The 22,582-nt window shown below is 44.3% G+C and overlaps 1 protein-coding gene and 1 long non-coding RNA gene across 2 annotated transcripts; one reads left to right on the top strand and one right to left on the bottom strand.

Moving 5' to 3' along the window:
* Positions 1-13,579: 13,579 nt before the first annotated feature.
* On the top strand, positions 13,580-19,471 carry LOC146175627 (beta,beta-carotene 15,15'-dioxygenase-like). The gene is made up of 2 exons (XM_084582022.1): positions 13,580-14,967; positions 19,217-19,471. The coding sequence occupies exons 1-2, from the start codon at positions 14,533-14,535 to the stop codon at positions 19,469-19,471; spliced, it is 690 nt and encodes a 229-aa protein (XP_084438148.1). The 5' UTR covers positions 13,580-14,532.
* On the bottom strand, positions 16,467-19,505 carry LOC146175626 (uncharacterized). The gene is made up of 3 exons (XR_014701448.1): positions 19,370-19,505; positions 18,368-18,556; positions 16,467-16,757 (listed from the first exon to the last, which is right to left on the bottom strand). It is a non-coding gene; the product is annotated as an uncharacterized LOC146175626 (long non-coding RNA).
* Between the last annotated feature and the right edge of the window lie 3,077 nt (positions 19,506-22,582).

The following is a 22,582-nucleotide window of genomic DNA, read 5'->3' as shown; positions in this document are numbered from 1 at the left end:
ATATATCCCTCGCGGAATCCCGCTATCATCCTCACGGTAGACAAGGGCAACTATATGAAGTGTGTTTTACGATCCAGGGCGGGGTGCAATTGGTAGAGCGGTCGGCAGGGGGTCTAAGGGATGGTGGTTCGATTCTCGGTGGAGACAAGGTTTATTAATTTATTTTTACAATGCTCACTAAAGGCTCCCCTGGCAGATAGATAATGCGCTATGCACACACCAAAATAAAACACGACAGCAGGCATAGGTTATATGAAGCAACACCAACGCCGGTGCTTTACAACACGAAGAGGTTCACTCGGCAACAAGAGATATTTATCAACAAAGTAATAGCAAACGCAGCTTACACACCACACATACTTGACAAGTAGTTTCTCGGGAGACATGAAACACTCGAACACAAGATATGCACCCACTGTCAGGAACAGTGTACAGCAGACCTAAAACACGTTATATGGCAATGTCCATCGTTTTCACGAGGAAGAAACAAAATTACGCATATTCCACACGACGACATGTCCACCCTAGCAGATCAGGTTCTATCGAGCACCGCAGTACAGCATTTCATTGCTACATACGGCAGTGAGAGCGGCCTGCTTCGAGTACTGTGAGAGAGGTCGACTTAAAGCTCGAAGATCGGCAGCATGGCAAGCAAGGAGCAAGAGCTTGAAGAACCGTGAAGACGAAGCTACACTCCCATTTCCCCTAACTCCCTAATTACCCAAACAGCGGCCGAGAGCCATCCCTTCCTTCAAATAAAGAATTCATTCATTCATTCATTCATTCATTCATTTTTAACTCTCGCTCTCGAAAGAGTGACACCTCTACTGTCAAGCTTCTGCTGACAACCTTCTGTCGACAACAATGAGACATTAAATGCTTTCGCCTTAATATTTCACGTCTACACTCGCAAATCCTGACTGCGCGGGATGTCGCACCCCGCGGAGTCCATTTAACAATCACCGATTGAGCCCCTTCTCCTGTTTGTGTTGCTACGAATGAAGCATACGCACGTGCTAGCGATGCCAGCGACGCCAGGGTTTCTACAGCACAGCTAGAGTGTTTGAAGTGGAGGGGTCGATCCGCTTCAAGATCCCACCACTGACTCCAGTGTCAGATGTCAGGACCCAGTGCTGCTTGCAACCATCCTCTACCAAAACGACGTTCGACCAAACCGGAGCGAGAACACCAAGGCCACGATTCTAATCCGTGCATCAATGCTACTACTTCACGAGACGAGTTGAACGAAAGATGACGGTAACATTATCTACAATCATGGTACTGGATAGAACATCGGCTTCGGGGCCGAAAGATACTGGCAACACACGGCTATCGTCGCACAGCGGCGGCCAAGGATATTCCGCCACGTCCTCTCCGGGCGAGCAGCACAGCACTCGATAGACGCTCACAACGGTCTCTCACGACAACCGGCCAAGTGCCTTCTTTTAAAGAGCCAGAAGCCGTTGGCAGTTGAACTGTCCAATCCGAACGCAGCAGTTGGCTGCGGCCCAAGAGGTCCAATAGCGAGCGCGCTGGCCTCCCGTTATCCGCGTTTACATGAATGCGACAAGAGCGCATCGTATTAACTTTCTGCGTATCGCCCTCATGTTACAATATTTCATCTCACCTTCTGACCGAAGTCAGCGAGTACAAGTATCTAGGAGTTACAATAACAAAAAACCTTAGCTGGAATAAACATGTATCAAACGTATGCTCCTCTGCATTTCGTAAACTCTGCTTTCTTAGACATAAACTAAAACTTGCGCCACCTGAACTTAAAAAATTAACCTACTTTTCAATAATAAGGCCATCACTAGAATATGCGTGCACCGTCTGGGATCCCTACACTAAACGTAACATCGAGGCCCTTGAAATGATTCAACGCAAAGTCGTCGGTTTTATTTTTTCAAAGTATCGTGTAACTGACTCACCAACGACACTCATGAGAACTCACGGTATTGAAACATTACAGCTGCGCCGGAAAATTCAAGGACTGAAACTGCTTTTCTTACTAAAAAACCATAAACTGTCTATGAATGCAGACCCCTTCCTTAAACCTAACACTACGCGCCAAACACGAAATCATCATGCACAATCATTAACCCCTTACACTGCTAGGATTAACGCCTTTAAATACTCATTTTTTCCACGCACCATTGAGGAGTGGAACAGGTGTCCGCCAGATCTTTTAACCAGAGCTGATTCTTTTGACTCAATGTTTTCATCACAGCATTTAATTTGAGAGCCATTTATTTCTACGTTTACTTTTTGTATTTTGCATATGAGCCTTGTATTTATTGTTGTATTTTGTGTTACAACTTGTATTTAACATTTTTCAATTTTGCTAATCCTGTTCTTTTTGCATATATTATGTATTCGCCCCTCCTGCTTGGGCCTACTGTAGGCCTGCAGTATGTTCTAAATAAATAAATAAATAAATAAATAAATAAATAAATAAATAAATAAATAAATAAATAAATAAACCAGCACAATGCGCGAGAAAAGCGCATCGCATTAATTCGCCGGACTTGGGTAGATCGAGAGGGGAAAGTCGACTTTCGCGGTGAATGTTAACAGAGCGGCGCATCGTATTACGAATACTGGGAAGGCCCACCAGTGCTCACTTCCGGTGAAATCCGGCCCGCACTGGCGGCGTACGGACGGTCGGATGGCACGCAGGATGTTGGAGGACGGGGCGTGACCTGGAGGTGTTTTCTTATCTCGCGAGGAAACAACAGCATTTCTCGCAATCATAAGCAATGTTAACATCGGTCACCTACTTGATTTAAGACCTCACCGCAATCAAACGCATTTTCAAGTCATCCAACAAAAGATGAAAGAGTTCGGCCGTGGCGTTCCGGTTGGCGTAAGGGCATTACGTAACTTCCAAAGCGCTTATAACCGCCTTTGTGGCTACAAATTTTGGCTACGCGTACCGCGATATTATTTGCTATCTCTAATCGCGGCCGCACGTCTGCCTCAACTGTTGGTGTATAGCGAACGCAACGCTACCGTGTGATGCAGCACGCTTGCGTCGATGGACGATACTTGAAACCGGCACACTTGTCTATAGGGCTCTGAAGCGGTGAACTGTCGGTCTAAGAGAAAATATTTTGAAAGCAGAAATTGTTTTAACACTTCGCTTCCTTCACACGGCCAGGCACTGTTTCGAGCGCTCTGGACACGCTTGTTCAAACCTGCACTGTATTAAAATCTATTTTAAAATCAACTCCTTATTTTAAATCTATTCGTTGCCAGTCCACCCTGCAGCACGTCCGGTAGCACGCAAGGGCGCCTCGCTGCAGGCTGTCGTGTCCCAGGGCAACGCTGTAGTTGTGGTATTTAGGACATGGTGTACAGCTAGGACGTGAGCATTAGTCTACGCCGCTAAAATAGTAAAAAAAAAAAAAGGGATAAACTAAATGCTGCGGTGGGATGCTTGACGCAGGTATATTCTAGGCAATATAACGCAGGTATTGCAAGACCGATAAGAGACGCCGTCCGCTTCAGCGGGAGGCGCCGTAGTGCCGTGGGAACCAACGTTGTGGGAACGCAACCAGAAGAGTGCGATCAGCTTCGCTCTCACTCCAAAATGCGGCGCTGAGCGGCGCCACCGACTTGACGCGGCACGTGTAGACGATAGCGCATCGTCTTATCGGGATGCGCTAGGAAATACGATGTGCTACCGTTGCATTCATATAAACGCGGTTATTGCGGAGCTGCCGCAGCGCAAGGGAGAGAGGGCGCGCCATTACGTCGCCGGCGAGGAGGTTGAGGCGCCATGGTGTCTGGCTGGTCGAACGTGTCGAGTTCACGCTGAGGCTTCTCCTCGTGGCGCTGGTGCCGTACGGAGCAGCACCGGGGCTTGTAAATGGGCGTCGGGCGCTCACCGCCACCCGCTCAGCGACAGTAGGTCACCAAGGTCTCCAAGGGGTTGAGGCAGCCGACGCCGCCGCCCGCGCGCTTTCTCTCCGGGCATTTCCCACGGGACCCGACGCGGACCAGGATTTTGATTTCAGCCCAGTTTACAAATTTAAAGAAATATGTGAATATTACAGATCTACGCACCAAACTCTTCCCACCCCGTGCAAAGGGCTGGGAAAGGCTAGCGAGCGGGTGCTCCTGCGCCCGCTCACCAATACAATGTTGTGTCCGGCTACTCTAAAACATTTTGATCCAAAATTGGACGGGCTGTGCTCGCACTGTGGGGAGGTGTCTGACACCTACCACATGGTGTGGGCCTGCCAGAAAAACCCATCTTTGCCCCCTATCCCCAACCCCACCCGAGTGAACTGGGAGGCGACCCTGTCCGGCTGCTGCACCCTAGAGGCCCAAAAGGTCTTAACGCAGCGCGCCCGGGCTGCGGTAAATGCCAATGGAGTGCCTGTCTAGGCATCCCACCTAGTGTATACACCTCTATGCATTATAATAAATGTTTTCACCACCACCACCACCACAGTCGTCTGCCGTTGCAGAAGCCGCCGCGGGAACCACGGCTAGAAGCCCGATAATAACAGCAGGAAATATCCGCCCCGGGCAGCGAGTGTGGACAGTTCAAATGCCAACAGTCACCGGGGCCTACAAAAGAAGGCGCTGCCGCTTGTCGGGGTAAGGTATATGTACATGTAGTATGGTGAGGCCACCCAAACAAAATAAAAAATAGTATGCATCTGCCCATGCCACTAAGTATAAAGGGCTTTAGGTATTGCGCACTGGCAGGCGAAGGCTACATAGATGTTTATTCGTTCAAGACATGGCGGGCTCATGTACCATCCAGCGCCCCTCAAACTTCGGGAAACAACTAAAATTAGTGACCGTAAATTACGTCAGGACTACGTATAACATAGGCGCGAATTATAAAGTGTCCTTTTCTGGATGCACCCTGCCGTATTTTCTAGGCCTAGAAGATGGGATGATTTGGAACATTTCGACGGTCATGTTCGTCCTATTGGCTGAGGTGAACTGCCAGGCTTAGTAGGAACACAGGCTCTAAAAAAAAAAAAAAAAGGAGAATGAGGCAAAGAAAGGAATACAACGCTGTGGTTGGCGCCTCGTTTCTTTTTTTTTTTTTTTTTTTCACGCGCATTTTCTAGCCACAGATGGAACTTAACGAAATACCCCAAATTTCTGTCCTAATTTTTCGCGCGTGGGGCTGTTTTTTATACCGGGCAAAGAGCCTTAAAATAGCTATATCAGCCCGGGCTAAGTGCTGCACTCAATTACAGTAAACTTCCCTCAATAGCAGATGAAATTCAAAACTACGAGATTTGCGGAAAAACACCGAAAACGTCGCCTAAGCGGAGTATATATTCATCAATTCGCCACTTGGGTATCAGTGCACCTTAGTGCAGTAATACGGTGTCGTAAGGCAGACAACGCATCCGCAGCTCGCTCTACTTTCTCCACGTCAAAACCCTGTCTGGGAAAATCTGCGTACATGATTGCGAATCGAGCAGCGAAAATGTCGCTGTCGTTTTGATGCTATCGGCACCTATTAACCGAGTAAAATTTGTAGAGGTTCAACAATCCTTGAACCAAGTCATGAGCATCAGCCATCAGCCGGCGTCCCAATCGCTGCGGTCGCTTCGATCTTGGCTGAATTCCGCGCAAATTCGATTGGCGAGATTCCTTGTTCGGTTGTCTCGCAGCCTGTCTGGTACAGCTGCGTTCTATGCCATTTAACAAGAGCGGCTTCCTTTACCCCCACCATGGATGGATGGATGGATGGAATATAGGAGCGTCCCCTTTGAAACGGGTTCGTAGCAGTAGCTATCATGCTCATTTTTCTCCCTATATCTTAATTATTAATTTATATTGGTTAACTAAACCATCACTCTATTTATTAAATTTTTGTTCCTACAGTACTAATATTGTGTCACTTCTCTGCTTTTAAGCCACCAATCTTCCAGCCGTTTTTTGCTAGTTTCCACCGCCGGTTTATTCACCTGGCTATTGTTATCTCTAAACCCCAGAGCTTCAGGAACAGTGATTGCGCCTGCATTAACTTCCGGATGGATAGCATTACATTCGAGTACAATATAGTCAATTGTTTCACTGCAGTTTCCACATACAGCACATGCGTCATCTCCATTGTTAAATTTCTTTTTGTAGCTGCGTGTTCTAAGGCACCCTGATCTAGCCTCAAAAAGTAGGGCACTGCCTCTTGAGTTATCAAAGAAATCTTCCTTCCTGATCTGCATTTTCCACTTTCGGTATAATTCCACACTCTGTTTCTTTTCCATCGAATTTATCCAGTTTTTACCTTCTGTGTTTTTCACCTGTTGCTTAATGCTCCTTACTTCTCCGTCCTTGTGACTAGCATACTTACTAGTTAGTTTCCTAGTTCTTTTCCTCCATTGTGAGTCAACGCTTTTTAGGTACAGGTATTTAAATACTTTAGCTGCCCATCTGTTACTGTCCAATTTTCTCAGGCGTTCCTCATATAATATTTTACTCCGAGCTCCCCGTACTTCGAAAGATGCCCAGCCCATATCTCCCTGTACCGCCTCATTTGTAGTTTTGCCGTGGGCACCTAGTGCTAATCGTCCAACGGATCTCCGATTCATTTTCTCTTGTCGTGCCACCTGGTGGACATCTCGATGCTACGCTCGTGGTCTCAGCCGCACTCGTCCAGGTGACATATGTGCATGGCGCAGTTACCTAGGTTAAAGGATGGAGCTACGCGGGTGCAACTTCATGAAGACGAAGATGTTCACTCCAGAGCGCGAAAGTGTGTTGCAGGCTTGCACAAGGCAGGATCAGCTGCGGCGATCGCATAGTGTTTCAAAATGCGGTAGCCTGTTAGGTGCTGGATCCACACGTTTCATAACCTCAGAATAGATTACAATGGCTTCCTTAGAGTATTCTCTTAATAACGTTCTCGAGCGAATTTTAGTCATGTTACCTCAGTTAAATACGGCTGAGGGTTCCTGTCATCACATCGTCACGAATATAGACAAGATAGCCAAAGTAGTCAGGACAATAATGAGATTGGCAATAGAGAAACGCGGTCAGACATTCCGCCAGTGACGAAGACGAGGTTAAGAAAGCGTTAGAAACTATGAAAAAGGGGAAAGCAGCTGGAGAGGATCAGGTAACTGTAGATTTGTTGAAGAACTGGGGGTGATATCGTGCTAGGAACACTGGCCACCCTATATACGCAGTGCCTGGTGTCATCGACGGTACCCGAATCAAGGAAGAAGGCAAACATTGTCTTAATTTATAAGAAAGGGGACGCTAAGGACTTGAGAAATTACAGACCAATTAGCTTACTGTCTGTTGCGTATAAAGTATTTACTAAGGTAATCGAATCAGGGCAACTTTACTGCTATCAAGCGAAATATCAAGCAGGTTTTCGGAAAGGATACTGTACTATCGAACATGTCCATACCATCAACCAGGTGATAGCGAAATATTTGGAATTTAACCAGCCCTTATACATAGCATTCATTGATTACGAAAAAGCATTTGACTCAGTAGAAACCTCGGGGGTCATGCAGGCGTTACGAAATCAGGGTGTAGACGAACCGTACGTGAAAGTGCTGGAAGATATAGATAGGGGCTGCACAGCAACCATAGTTCTGCATAAACAAAGTAACAAAATTCCTATAAAGAAAGATGTTGGGCAAGGAGACACGATCTCCCCGGTACTACTGACAGCTTGCTTAGAAGAAGTGTTCAGAGACATGGAATGGGAGGAGTTAGGGATAAGAGTAGATGGTAAATACCTTATACTTTGGTAAATACCTTATGCGTAACAGACGGTAAGCTGATTGGTGTGTAATTTTGCAAGTCTTTAGCGTCCCCTTTCTTATGAATTATGACGATGTTCGCGTTCTTTCATGGTAAATCTGTGCGCAAATGTTTCACGCGTCCTACTGGGGTTAACTACTTTAAATGCGATTTTTCAAATATATGTGGTGTTGGCAAACAAGCCGACTGGGGACGGAGCGGAAAAAATCTTCATTATTTCACTTTGCGGTGTGAAAAAGCGACAGCCGTTTATCGGTCATCGTTATTAAGCTAATTACATATATAAGCTCTCGTAGAGACGATTTAGTTACCCAGTTATACCAGTACTCATGTAATAAGCTGTCAATAAATCTTTTTTTTTTTTTTTTTTTTTTTTTTAACTCGGTAAGTTTGCGGTCTCTCATGCGTGTCAAAAATATGCCCACTTCAAGTAGGTTGGAACTTGGCATGTAAGGCTCACAGGGTAAGTTTCCGGGTCTGCACACACACATGCATACAAAATCTGTAAATGAACATCTGCGGAATTGAGTAACGTACATAGATAGTGAATGGAGAGCGCAAAGTAATTCTTATGCACAGATAAGTCTCATAGGTGATTTTTTTTTCTCGGAAAAACCTATCATGGCTAGCCGCAAAATAATTACGTGCTTCAATGCAATTATGATGTAATGATCGCGAAAAACCCAGCCAATGGTCTCAAGGTTGAAACGGGATGGTAAATCAGAGACTGCATTGCAACATAATGCAGCCAGAGTTTTAATCACGTGATAAGCGTGTGTTGCCACACAGCTGCGTCGTAAATGGAGACGGGTCCTTAAGTGAACTTGCTGAACCACTCATTGCCTGGGTGAAAAGGACGACCGTATTGTACACAGTGATTCCCATAGTTATTATGCGCACTACGCGGCACCTTATTAAGGTCCCGCAGATTTAAAATCGTTGTTCTAAGAAAAGAAAGTAATATCGAGAGATCCTGCGGAAACAAAGTGATTATCATTACCACCTTTTTCTCCTCGCTGTTATAACCCATGAAATGGTTCCCGAGCTCACTGAAAAAACTGTTTTTGTCAGCTTTATAAACTCATTTTGATATACCGAATTTTGTGCTGTCTTGGGAGAAGTGTCACAACACTCTCACGTGAATAGACGGAGAAGCGCCTCACGTGACTAATGCAACAATGCAAATTAGGGAGAAAGTCATTCTCCCAGGTAAGCGCGCGAGCAAAATATTTTAGCACGTCCTAGCTGGTTTACACCATCTTTTCCAAAAGGCGGGGCGAAGGCCGCACGGTTACTCAAGCCTTGATTTCTTCCACTGAAGAGGCAAGTGCCATTTAAGACTGACTGCTCGCAGTACTGTATAGGCACGGCTGAGTGCAGGCCAACTACAGTTTGAGCAAAAACTACTGTGGCTGCGTGGCCGAGTCCCCAAGGCACTTGTCGTATTCAGGTTTAATTACAACTCGTTCCAGCCGACTTTCTCGGCGTCTGCAACTGCATGCAATTACCGTTAACGGAAACGGTTTATTTCGAAAACGAAGCATACCACGACAAGGATAAGAGAGAGGAAAACGCCTCTGTCACGAAAAGTTGCCTTTCGTGCTCGCCCGCGTCTTCTGCTTCATGATTTCTTGATTGCACGTAACCGACTGTATCGGGCGCCACGCCGGCACTAGGTGTTTGTAGCCCTGAACACGTCTGCGATTTTAGCGAGACATATAGCAGCTCCTTTCTCTCTCTTTTTTTCTCTCTCTAATAACGCTTACGAGCTGGTTATTTGGAATACATCTGTGTCACGGTCAGCATAGTGTCTGAAAGGATGTCACGGACTCCTAAGCCTTACTGCCAGGAACTTGACGTGAGAAATTATATCGCAAATTCACAAGATATTCCACGTTGCCAGAGAGCACACAAATGTTTTAGAATGTCCGTGACCAGTTTTCAACTCGCTAGGTTTAGTATGCAGCCTTATTCCCCAGCGTACAAGTTACCGCTAGAGGAAGAACAAAAGCCGTACATCCCATAACTCGTAATATATGCAGAGGCAGGTTAATAACTGTCCCACATCGGTGGACTTGTTTACTAGGTACTCTTTGTAAGTCCCGTGTGAACTGCCTAATTTACTTCTAATGTTTGAATAGCGCACAGACCAGTGTTTATCCGGCCTCCAAGGGCAAAGTTTGTGCTGTATGCAAATACCAAAATTTTTTTCATCATCATCATCATCATCATCATCATCATCATCATCATCATCATCATCATCATTTATTAACCCTTAAAGGTCCCGTTCGGGACATTACATAAGGGGGGGGGGGGTATAGTACAGGGTTGTTCAGCAGTCATACAAGATGATAAATATAAAAGTAATATAGAAGTATAGAATATATATATATATATATATATATATATATATATATATATATATATATATATATATATATATATATATATATATATATATATATATATATATAACAAATAACAAGATAACATAAAGACACAAAATAGAAACAGCAGGTAAAAAAAAAGTTGAAAAAATGCAAGAGTAACAAATTCAGATAAGACATGGCAGAGTGGCAAAAATATAAAACAAATTCAAATAACAGCTATGGAAGTAAAACCGGCTGGTCAGTTTGCAGGGCTTGGTAGCTGACATAAGGTACAGGAAGATTATTTTTTTTTTCATTGAGATAGTCGATTAGTAGCTGTCTGAATCTAGAAGGATTAGTCTCATTGACAATGTATTCGGGGAGGTTATTCCAGTTTTCTATCACACTGGGAAGGAAGGATTTATTGAAGGAATTGGTGGAGCCGTGCAAACGCTGTAAGCTTAAAGAGTTAAATAACCGGCGAGATAATCGTACCGGAGCTCGTAGAAGATTTTCTCGAAGTGCTGGAAAGTTAAAGTACAGTTTGTGAAAAAGACAAAGAATAGAAATTTTCACGTGGAATCTAGCTGAGCCAAAATGAAACCTATGACTGATGCATGTTCTGCGGTTCTGGCAACAGTCTCGGTGAACGTATTTGTTCTTTTCATTTGACTTGGGGGCAAAGCCTGAGTTACTTCGGGGCATTAAACCCTGAAAACCGAAAAAGCAAACTAGGAGGCAAAGGTGACTGCGTCCATTATATATAGAAAGAAAGGCCAGATATCAAACTTTTATTCGAATAATAGAAAAATTCCGCTTATACATCAGCATACTATAGGATACGAATTCACGATACCAACTTGCTAAATACCAGTACTAAAGGCGATACTTTACCCATCAGCTGCTTTGATATCGGCACGTACTTGTTCTTAAATACTATCAGCTTCCAAAAACGTGAACCTTGCCTCATCTGTAAACAACAAAAAAAACGAGCTTGTTTTATGTATACTCAGATACAAGCTGCGTTGCGGAATCCAAGTACTTATAAGGCTGCATATTATACACGAGGTGCTTTGGAATTAATATCTAAATGCTGTAAAAAATAATGTAATGGTCATTTTGCATCATCTGAGATAATCTATGCCTTCTTCGACAACAAATAAGAAAAATTGTTATTTCGAATATTTTGTATCCTTTTCTGAAAATTATAACTACAACCTCGGTTATAGTATGGGGCCCTTTATTGCGATTAAATGCCATGAGGTTCGATGAAAAGAAAAAAAAAACAATTTAGAAGAATTCATATGTATCGTGTTTGCCCAGACACACCTTAGCATTTTGATTAAACAGGTAGCTCTTGTACTTGTGGCAAAATGTAATATTTATGCATTATGATTCAGACAATCGGTGGGCACGTAAAGACAAACGCAAATAATTACTTGATCGCGTATAGGCTACGCAAGAGAAATTCTTAATTTTTCTCCCTTTTCGAGGTAAGGCTCATTTGTGAAAAAAAAAAACAAAAAAGATATGCGGCGTGTGTCTCATCAGATTCATATCGTATGCCAAATTGTTTTTTTTTTAAATATATTTTCTGTGGTTTCGTTCTATATAAATTTTCGCTTAGTTGTCTCAAATAAATGTTCTTATGGTTTTACACATTTTTTGTTCATAATTATGCCCTACTTCTCGATCGTAGTCGTAAACAATCTCTCCAGTTTCATGTAAGAAGAAAAACTGCGTTTTAGTGCATCACTAAATAAATTTTATTCCTATATATATTGCTTTACATTCCTTTTTTTATTTTCATTTATGAGCTCCTCTCTACAATCTGCACCAAACGCTTGCAAGTTGCATTTGGAAGGAAATAATATTTATTACAACACCTTCACGCAAGGCAGCCATCTGAAATCTTAGCAGATGAGCAATCAAAGGCGTCCTTCATCTGCTGGTATCAATAGCCTCTTGTCTCAGTCTCTCATGTATCAGTCTCTCATGTATCAGTCTCTGGGTGCCGCTACAACCTATTTTTTCGGAGGGGCACTCAGTTGTTAAAGAAGTATATTTGGTCGAAATTAAGGAATATTTCTGACTGCATTAAGGACCAAGGATCACAGAATATTGCGTGTGCTCAGTAATGTTTCTTCTTCGGCCAGATTTACGTATAAAGCAGCTTCTAAAACAAAATATGAACAAAAACTGTTAATAAAACGTATCTCTTTCGCAGTTGATTAAGTTATCACGACGCGAATAAATTTTGCCCCAAATGTTCTTCCCCTTCAAGTTTTATGTTACTGAAGTAACAGCACGCAACATAATCCTTGGTCTGCTAATTTCGCGTTACTTCAGAGCAGCAGAAGGCCTTTCCAGATACTTTATTCAAATTGCTGATAGTCTGAAACTCTCTTTGTCGGTTTTTTGATGTAGGGGCAAAAAGCAGTAATGCGTACCGAGAAATGATAATGCCTTAATTAAGTGTTAACAAAGTGCTGAGCAATCACAGGATCTTCATTTCGGCGCAAAATAAACAAACTGAATAATGAAGCCCGACTAATACTTTGTGAAGTTGAAACAGGCGGCAAGTACGAGCTGTGCAAGGCTTGGCATATTAGATTTATTATACAAATTATTCCACGACATGACGAGTATGAAGCGTTCCTCACGCTTATTTTATGTGGCACAGCCATGCGAAGATCTCGGTCTGACAAATTTGCTTCTGTCAGCTCCCAAATGTTTTCGATAAAGTCTCGGTCACCCCCCATTGTGGCCGTTCAAGCGTAGAGATTCTCAGGAAGCTGTTCGATTATTGTCCACGACTCTAAATGTGCGGATAGGGAGCCGATCGTAACACTAAGTGAAGCAGCTATCGCTGAAGCAGCCACCAAGCACGCGTGAGAGCAGCTCCTCCTGAAGAAGGGTAGATTAATCGGTCGTGCTACAGCGGCTCTCTTTGCTGTTCTCACCGCTAACATTGGCGCACACTGGGCGTTTGGCAGGGTGCTTGTCATATACAGCGCCGTTCCTGGATTGTTTGCGATGCGCTCTCCCGTTCGTCGAGACCTTCAGCAGCAGAGCAGCCGAAAGCTGTACTAGAATTTCGTAAAGATTGATGCATAAGCTCCCACGCGAGAGTGAGGGCGCGAGGCTTTGCGTCATTCGAGGCACTCTCGCAACTAGCAAGCCAAACAAGACAGCAGCGTCGAGATACGCCGCACCCCCCCCCCCCCCTCCCCTGCCCCTCCCAGAAAACAAAAACAAAAATGCTCCTGCTGCCGGAGCTGTCGTCTTTCCACTTTTGCTCACGATTGTTCGTGCTTTGACGTCAGAAGCTAAACAGTATAATTCGACCTCTGCCATCAGACACGCCGGCAACTTGCAGTCTACCCTTTCACTCTTTCGGCGACGTGTACCAAGGCTCGAAAGGCTTGAAGCTTCATAAGGAAAATGTATAAGTTGTGTTAACAGAGAGCACAGCTTCGGTGTAAGGCGAAATGCCATCTGTCCAAGCTGTACGGTTGGAATGACGCATTTTAATAAGCCTTCCCTCCAGGAACTTCTTTCCCATCTGGAGGCTTGCCAACCGCAAGAATGGTGCGGGCGATTAGAAGGCGAGTCACATAATTTCACTACCAATACCACTTCAAGGAGTCGCTGGCTTCTTTCATGATACTGCGCGAAGGGGGAAAAGAGTTCGCCGCGTAAGCTCTTTCCACTCTAAGTGGAGCACACGCTACCGTTCCAATTCTGGCATACGGATGAAGTGCGCTACCCAGGCGATCCGAACAGCGGCTTTTGCTTACAGCCAGCTATATGCCCGCACGGCAGCCAAAGAGATCAAACAGCCTTTGGAAGGCGTTGTCAATGGAGAGATTCCTCCTTGGCTGAAAGGTAGCTTCCTTGTAAATGGCCCGGGTCAGGCATCTGTTGGTGCGGATCGGTACCGACACGCTTTCGACGGACTAGCCCTTCTACGTGAATTCACAGTGAGCGATGGGCGCGCATGGTACCGGCACAGGTTCCTGCAAAGTGAAACCTTCCGGCGAAACCGACTCTCTGGTCGCATCGTTGTCTCCGAGTTCGGCACGGCTGGCTCTGAGGACCCTTGCAAAGGTGCGCTCGAACGCTTCATCTCGCGTTACTCCTTGGTTGAGGACTTCACGGACAACGCTCTGGTGAATGTGACCCTGATCGGAGACCAGCTCTGCGCTATGACCGAGTCACCGTACCTGCATCGCATCAATGCTAGCAACTTGGATACCACGGGCCGAATTGACCTGAGGAACCTTGCATCTTTACACACGATAGCTGCTCACCCGCACACCTATGAAGGCTATATACGTACCTGTTGGGAACCCGTTTTAAGCCACCCCGACCAAAGTACGTACTGCTTCGATTCCCAAATGCGGAAGAGATGAGCGGATGCGAGAGCATCCTGGAGAACGCTAGAGTGATGACCGAGGTTCCACTGAAATCGCAACTTTACCCTAGCTACATCCACAGCTTTGCTGTAACACAGAACTGGATAGTACTCATAGAACAGTCCCTCATTATCAGCTTGCCTAGGCTGCTTCTGTCCAAACCAATGAAAACGCATGGTTTTGTTAGTTGCATGCAGTTTGATAACAAGAGAAGAGCACGTTTCCATGCCATCGATCGCAAGACGGGAGCCCTGCACTTGACTAACATCGAGATTGAACCATTGTTCGTCTTCCACCATACCAACGCCTTTGAGCAGCTGGATGGCAGCGAAGTTGTGGTTGACGTATGCGCGTATGATGACGATGCTTTCATCCGGTCCATGTACTTCGATCACGACTCCCGGACACCAAACACACGCTTTGGACAGGTGAGGGTGTGACCACAGTCATAATCCTACATGCTTCGATGATTTTGCTTCAGAGAAATCAGCAGCAAGAAACGGTGCTACAGACTTTGATCTAAGGGCGCAGTAAACAAGAAATTTCTCCCCTCGAAAAGTAGGAATCGTGTGACTGATATCTAGCCAAGATTGATGTCTCAGACGGCATCGACAAAAAGCATATTGAGGAGGAAGACATGCTGAACACTAGTTTATGTGTTTTTTTAACTTGCTATAATAGTGATATTAAACGTTATCGTTTTCACCAGAAATGACACAATAGGCATGATGCCTCAAGCAAAGAGTTTTAATGGTGCTTCAACGTTTCTGGGTTCGACACTGTAGATCAAAACAGCTTACCTTAGCCGAAATCTTAATTTAACTTATGTGCTGCTAGGGTACGATTTTTAGTTAAGAAAAGGAATCAATTTATTTCATAGTAAAAGAGTAAGTTTTTCACGTTAGCGCATTTTTCTTTTCCGTACCATGTGTTTATTTCTAACGTTTCTGAGTCTGCCCCAAAGTGGATGGCAAACACGATTTAATGTTGATAGAGGTTAGTATGAAGGAGTAGTTAAATAAACGTTCGACAGCGACCCATGAGCTAAAACAGAGCAGATATTGCAAGTGTGCTTGCCTTCTTGCTTAAGCAGCCTCTTTTGAAGAAACAAGAAAAACTGAACTTCGCCTGTGTCTATAAGGCATACCGCGCTTTAGAGGCAAAAAGACAGTTTCCATCGTGGAATGAGCTTGTTTAAGCTCAAAATATTGAAAACCAGGTGCCACCTCCTGTGGTTGATTCCACAAGTAAAGAACGTGCGTAGACCTCATTTCTTTTTGCGCGGGTTTCAGACGCCAGAATACACTGTCGATTAGTTCAGAACTGTGAGGACCAAACCTTTGCGGTGTTGACGGGCTACGTTTGGATATAATAGAGGAAAACGTACTGCATGAAATTTTATTTTCATGCAAACATGTGTCCTTTCTGCGCAGAAAAATGCTAGCATTCCCAGACACCAGAAGAGAATTGAATTGATTGCAGGGCTGTTATTTCATGGATTTAAGTTCAATGTTCTTTTAAACAGGTTTCAATACTTGTTACAGTACTCAATCGACTATTTCACTGACCACGAATGCACCATTTATAGTAACATGATTAGCGGTCTAGCACGTCATGTAGCCGTGTCCAGTTTAATCGTGCCACATATTACAAAGAGATTGGCAGGTAGAACGATAGGAAGAAGATGGTTTGCACGGTATAAAAAAGAAGAACCGAACAAGGGTAAATAGGGTACGCCTCAGGTCGCAGATGAGCCAACGTTTCGACAAGTGGACTTGTCTTCGTCTGGGTATGGCTCATCGTTGGCTCATCTGCGACCTGAGGCGTACCCTATTTACCCTTGTTCGGTTCTTCTTTTTTATAAAGAGATTGGCAGTCGCTTAAATTAGTATCTCCTCTTATTTTTCACTTGCAAGCCATGTCGCCTCCTTCGCAAAGGAAGACCTTTTTGGCAAGTCAGTTTATTAAGTTGCAATGACGAGAGTGTACATGCATTTATGAAGGTGTTATGTGCGCTTGACATCACCTGCCTCATAGACTGAGATTGGTGGCAGGAAAACCAGCAGGTGATTGACTTCGTCCGTTTATAGTGATAAGGCCTCACCAAACAGTGCTCTCCCCGTCGGCCGCAAAGCAATCGCCAAAGCGAGACGACGAGGAGTAGTACATAAAGAGGAAAGGGGAATGTCTTCGTTCAGGCGGTTTATCTGGCTGGCATCTGGAAAATAGAGAAGGCGCTGGCTTCAGTAGGCTTAAGCACAGCAGACATATAGTATTTTATTTAACTGTAGCAGAAAACAATTTATATGCCTAATTTTAGCGCCACCTCACTACATAGGATAAAAAGACAACGTTCCGTTTAGTCGAAGTATCGGAAGGTGGCGGCAGCGTTCTGGCGATGAAGCCATTCAATCTTTGCGTGTATACGCAAAGGGTGTAAGCTTTTATAGCCCTAAAATTGTTTTCGGCTGGGGTTCACTAAGTATGCAGGCAATCTTAAAGAATTAGCACACATTCTCTCAGCAAAGTTTTGCTTTGTTATGCATTTAATACAGCAATAGATGTGTAAAAAAGAACAGTGAATAGGGCAGCAGGATTGTACCTTGGTCGAATCAGGATTTCCTCTCATCATGACCGGTTTTCAGCCCTGTTAGCCAAGGCAAACCGAGTGAAGTCATATCGCGGGAGCACGCTGAGGGAGCATATATTAGAAGGTGAGAGCCTGTTACAAATTTAAGACCCCTGATTGTGCCACTATGACGTTTGGATTTGCGCTACAAAGAGCTCTTGCTTAAAGCCAGCGGTTCGGACGGCATAATTTTTATTCTGTTTCCTCATACCGAATAAAGAGCATGCGAAACAATTCAGCAACACACACTCACTCACTCACTCACTCACTCACTCACTCACTCACTCACTCACTCACTCACTCACTCACTCACTCACTCACTCACTCACTCACTCACTCACTCACTCACTCACTCACTCACTCACTCTCTCTCTCTCTCTCTCTCTCACACACACACACACACACACACACACACACACACACACACACACACACACACACACACACACACACACACACACACACACACACACACACACACACACACACACACACACACACACACACACACACACACACACACACACACACACACACACACACACACACACACACACACACACACACACACACACACACACACGCGCGCGCGCGCGCGCACGCACGTGCGCGCAATAGTTTATATAGTGCAAAAAGATGCCAAGTTCGAAAGGAGTAAAAAGCTCCGAGGAATTGTATCGTAGCCAATGTATTGGATGTGATAACGTTAGCAGTGCTATATTTTTATTTTATTAGCACGAACCAGCCAGCATTATTTAGTAGCCATTCAATAGAACTGAAAAGTCTGAGACGATTGCTGCCAACTGCTCCAAAAGTGAAAAATGCTAGGCTGTGAGGCAGACTGTAACTGCACACGGAACCGCCACACAAAAGGCGAAGCCATGTTTCTACGCACATCCCCCCCTCCCCCCCGCACGTTAGCAAAAGGTATCGCCAGCTACTCAAATGGCAAGTAGCATTAGAAATGATAAATCTCGAGGCCGTGGCTAGAGCTAAACACGATGAAGTGGCTGCAAGTAAAAAAGCGCTACAAGGTAGGCAGTTACCACAATACCTAAATAGCGAAAAATTCTTATGAATGGTTCAGAACATTTGAAGCGCCTTAAATATAAAGTCCCGCTCAAAACTTTCCCGTTACCCCGTAGATGTCAGGTATACACCCAAAGCAAGTTGAATAATAAATGGATAGCAATACAAACCTTTTCTACTACGCTTTGGAGCCAAATATGAAAAGTCATTATCATAAATATAACTTCTTGATATCGCCCCTAGATGGGGTCCATTGTCGCTATAGTACAGCCTTCCTGGCGTATGCAATTGCGCGCTGACACTTTTATAAAAAGTAATCCCAACATGGGCGCATGTGGTCGATGCATGAACACCTGACTCTGAAAGAAAAAAAAAAATATGCAAGCAGTTCGCAGTTGCTACGGTTATAGAATGTCAATAGGAAGCATTACTAGAACTGAAGAGTTCTGTATCCACGTTTACTGCTGAATGTCATGCCATGGGTGTACCTCTACAAAAAAAGTGAATAGAAAACTGAATGACAGCAGGTAATCAGATCTGATGACTAATTCATGTTGTAGGAGCTGATGTCTTCTCCCAGCGAAGAAAAAGAAATTTGCAAATCATATATGATGACTTATAACCGCTCCTATTTCTCTTAACGGTGTTATAGTTCACGAAGCAGGTAAACTAACTTACCGGGCACCTTGCTGCCCTTTACGAAACTCCCAAAACCGGCAAGAAAATACAAACTGGGACCACAAAGAGGAGAAAGCAGAACCAAGAAAAATTGTGGTTCCACCAGTTGATAACGGCAGAAAACAGCACTAATTGTTTTCTGCAAAGCCTCATATGAAGAGCCAGATGAGTCAATGTCGTATCGCGTTTTGATTTTGCCTTTAATGTATAAAACAAGTCAGCCCGTAAAATGGGCCCTATGTGCTCAATCCACATAAGGACAAATTCTGCTTAGCTTGGTGTCTCAACTTTGGTGCAATTATTTCTCGCACTTGCGATTAAATTCGATCTTGCTTTTCTAGGTACGGCGTTTCGTGCTTGACCTTCACGTAGGGTGCTCTTCGTCGTCCCCTCTGCTCACTCACCCCGTGAGATGCTACTCTGAAGGCGGCCTGCGCGGAGAAATGCCGCGCATCAACGAGCTCTACAACGGTCGCCGCTACAGGTATGCTTACCTGCTGAGCCAAGCTGATGAGGACGACCGAAAGGAGGATATATTCCTGAGCAAGCTTGACCTGGACTCTGGCGACTGGCTGCGCTGGCAGTGCGCTGACTGAGTGCCTTCTGAACCTGTGATGGTGCCAAAACCAGGCTCCGAGGTTGAGGACGATGGTGTTTTACTCTGTCCACTCGTCCACGCAAGCGACGAATGCCAGCGAGCTCTGCTGGTCTTGGATGCGGCCAGTTTTCGCCAGCTGGCCTTCGTCAGGTTCTTCACCGACTGTGCTGCCCCAGCAACTTTTCATGGGTGCTTCCTGCAGGCCTCCTGAGGGGTAAAAGAGCTTCGCCAAAGTACGCGTTTTTATTGTGTTCAGTGAACACTTCAAGTGAGGAGGGGGAAGCGTCAGATTGAGTATCGAATCAGAATGAATGCACAGTCCAAGACAAATTTTTTCAGAATGTAATGGCTGGTGAGACAGGTATTTCAGCCTAACGAGCGGAGGGGAAGCTGGGATAAAATGAAAAGTGAGCTTTAATGGGAAAGCGCTTTCCTCTCGCCGAAGAACATTGTGCTTTAAATTGTTATTTCAGACATATAACCGAGATATTTACTTTTAACAACCGCACTATATATCCAAAATAACACATCATGACTTTAAGATGCAAGAATGTCGGTCTGGAACGAGCCCTTATGATAATTTAACCTTTTTTTTTCTTTCTGCGAGAACCATAACATGGTGGAATTGTTCATCTTTTAACCAAGTGTGCTGCAATAAAGATTTCATTTTTTTTTTTACGTTGTAACCTCCCTTTCTTAAACGACCTCTAGCAAAGCGGGCATAAAGAATAAAGGAAAGCAGAATTGTACAAACCCTCCCGGTTTTATATCAGCTGTCACTACGTGCTGCATGGCGTTCAACATTTAAAACCCTCGCGAAAATTTCGAATGCCCCGTTTATTTCGGCACTATACTTTACGCGAGCGCGTGAAGCTCTCATTGACCAGATTTCATTGACCAGAAACTCCCTCATATTAACCACCGTGTACGCATACAAACTGTCAGCCCTGGATAGATTTCTCCAAATTACAAGTCAAAATTTCCCCATTTTTTTACGCGGTGTTGGATACCGGTGACCGACAGAAGATGCTGTAATCGCTGAAAGCCCAGCAGCGCGATGTATATATACCACGGAGTAGGTATTTTTTTCTTACGCATAGCCAATGCTTGTTATGTCCCGCTGGAGGCATTTCAGGGATTTGGTCGCATGACCGCCTTCATATATTTTCCCGCGAACAAGCATCTCGTAAACATTTGTCCTTAACTCCAACTTTGATACACCTAGCGGCCTGGGCTATGTCTGGATGTTCTTTGCCCTCAAAAGCATGCTGCCGCGGCATGTCAAAGATATTGGCTCTTTGCGTAGGTCGTTGGCGCTTTGCTGACGTCATGAGAGGGAGGATGCTAGAGCATACACATGCGCTACGTCCCGCTGCTAGCCACCGCAGGGAGTGCAGTGTGCTTATCTGGTTATACAAAATAAAAAAAAATTACATCGTTCTCCACTGTCAGTGATGTCTGTCGCAAAGTACTACCGAGTAGAAAAAACAACGGATGAAATAAGAATGTCAACCTTTTCTGTAGTAGTGGAGTGCTCATTTGTACTTCTAGATGTTTATCTGGCATTTTTCGGCATTCTTTAGTTCTGCAGCAGCTTTCTGTTTTGTGCATACAGATATTCTGCAGATATTACAATGATTTCAGCTGTCAAAAAGATTCACGACCAAAATAGTCGTGAAATTCTGTTGCAACCTCATAAAAATTGCATGAGCTATTTCGTTGCATCAAAAAAGTTGCATCCGCTTCTGCGAAGGGGCCCGAAAATGTTTTCACATACCAAACATCTGCAGGTCATGGCCAGTGCGTGACCACAGCTCTCTTCGGTGCACCTGCATCCCAGAAGAATTAGTGCTAGAAGTAATTGTTTGTCACAATGTTTCTCGGTACTATTCAGTAGTTTGTACGACTCAAGAAATAATCACCTTTTGTCCGTTAAACGACCCCCCCCCCCCTCCCTCTGCAGCCAATAGTATCGATCGATTCTTGTAATAATCTTCTTGGACCTGCTGGCACGTCTAGCTATATAGCTTGAAACGTAGAACACAAGCATAACACAGAATTATCTCCCAAAATGCGAAATGTTGTTCAAAAAGTGCGAATGAAGAGCGGCGTAAGAGACCAGATAAGGTTGAGATGTAGTCGCAAACACTATATTATGGCCGCACTGAGACCAAATATTGAAATTTCTCTATTCCTTTTGCAAGCAATAATTTTTAGGAATTTTTTCTAGTCACCGATGGCTCTTTAGGACCGCAACAGAAGGAAAACACCTACCTAAAAATCAGACATGTTAGCTGTTGCTTTGAAACCACACGCATGCTTCTCTGTGAAGGAGAGAGGCCTTGGGAGAGAAAGGTAGTGACGTGACAAAATGATACAGAAAATATATTAATAGAATTTGAAACCAAAGAAATACTGACAGATATTATTAGTATGATAAACATGACCGTCTTGAAGGACGTTGCAGAGCGCACCGTGTGGGGCTTTCTTGGCATTTCTGATGACGATGATGTGCCATCACATGGTGTGATGTACTGGCCGAGGGGTCCTATTTATAACTCTTTTAAATATAGCACACACAGCCTTGTTTGGACAACAGACAACGATGCGGAAATTTGACAAACACATTATACATGCTTTCAGTTAAAGTGACTTTAATTTGGTAGTAACGCAAGAAGTCATAAACCTGGCCGCACAAGCCGCATAGCATGAAAATTATAAATACCCTAATTCGATGCATTTCAGTGGGTAAGTAGAAAGAAACGTTTGCTGCCGCCTGCACAAGTTATTGATTGGTAGTTGTATAATGCGCTCCTTACAGATACAAGAGTGGACGTTTATAGTTTAACAATGTCCGAATAAGAAGTTGATCATGTTCATGCAACGTAAAAAAAAAAAAAGATAAAAAAGAACTTGAAATACACCACACCAGCAAAATACACTTAAAATACACCAAAACTACATTTTCTTTTCAGGGTTTACGCAGTTTCATTGTGCATAATTCAATTTATTTATATTTACGAATCGTGAATGTCTTCTTTCTTTAACTGGGGAAGAGGAAGTGAACAGGAAAGCGCTCCAATGGCTGGACTGAGAATGAAACGGGTAC

The sequence above is a fragment of the Amblyomma maculatum genome, chromosome 10, assembly GCF_055883805.1.
Source record: "Amblyomma maculatum isolate TAMU_Amacu chromosome 10, ASM5588380v1, whole genome shotgun sequence".
Classification (NCBI taxonomy): domain Eukaryota; kingdom Metazoa; phylum Arthropoda; class Arachnida; order Ixodida; family Ixodidae; genus Amblyomma; species Amblyomma maculatum.
This window is presented reverse-complemented; position numbering and strand designations above follow the sequence as displayed.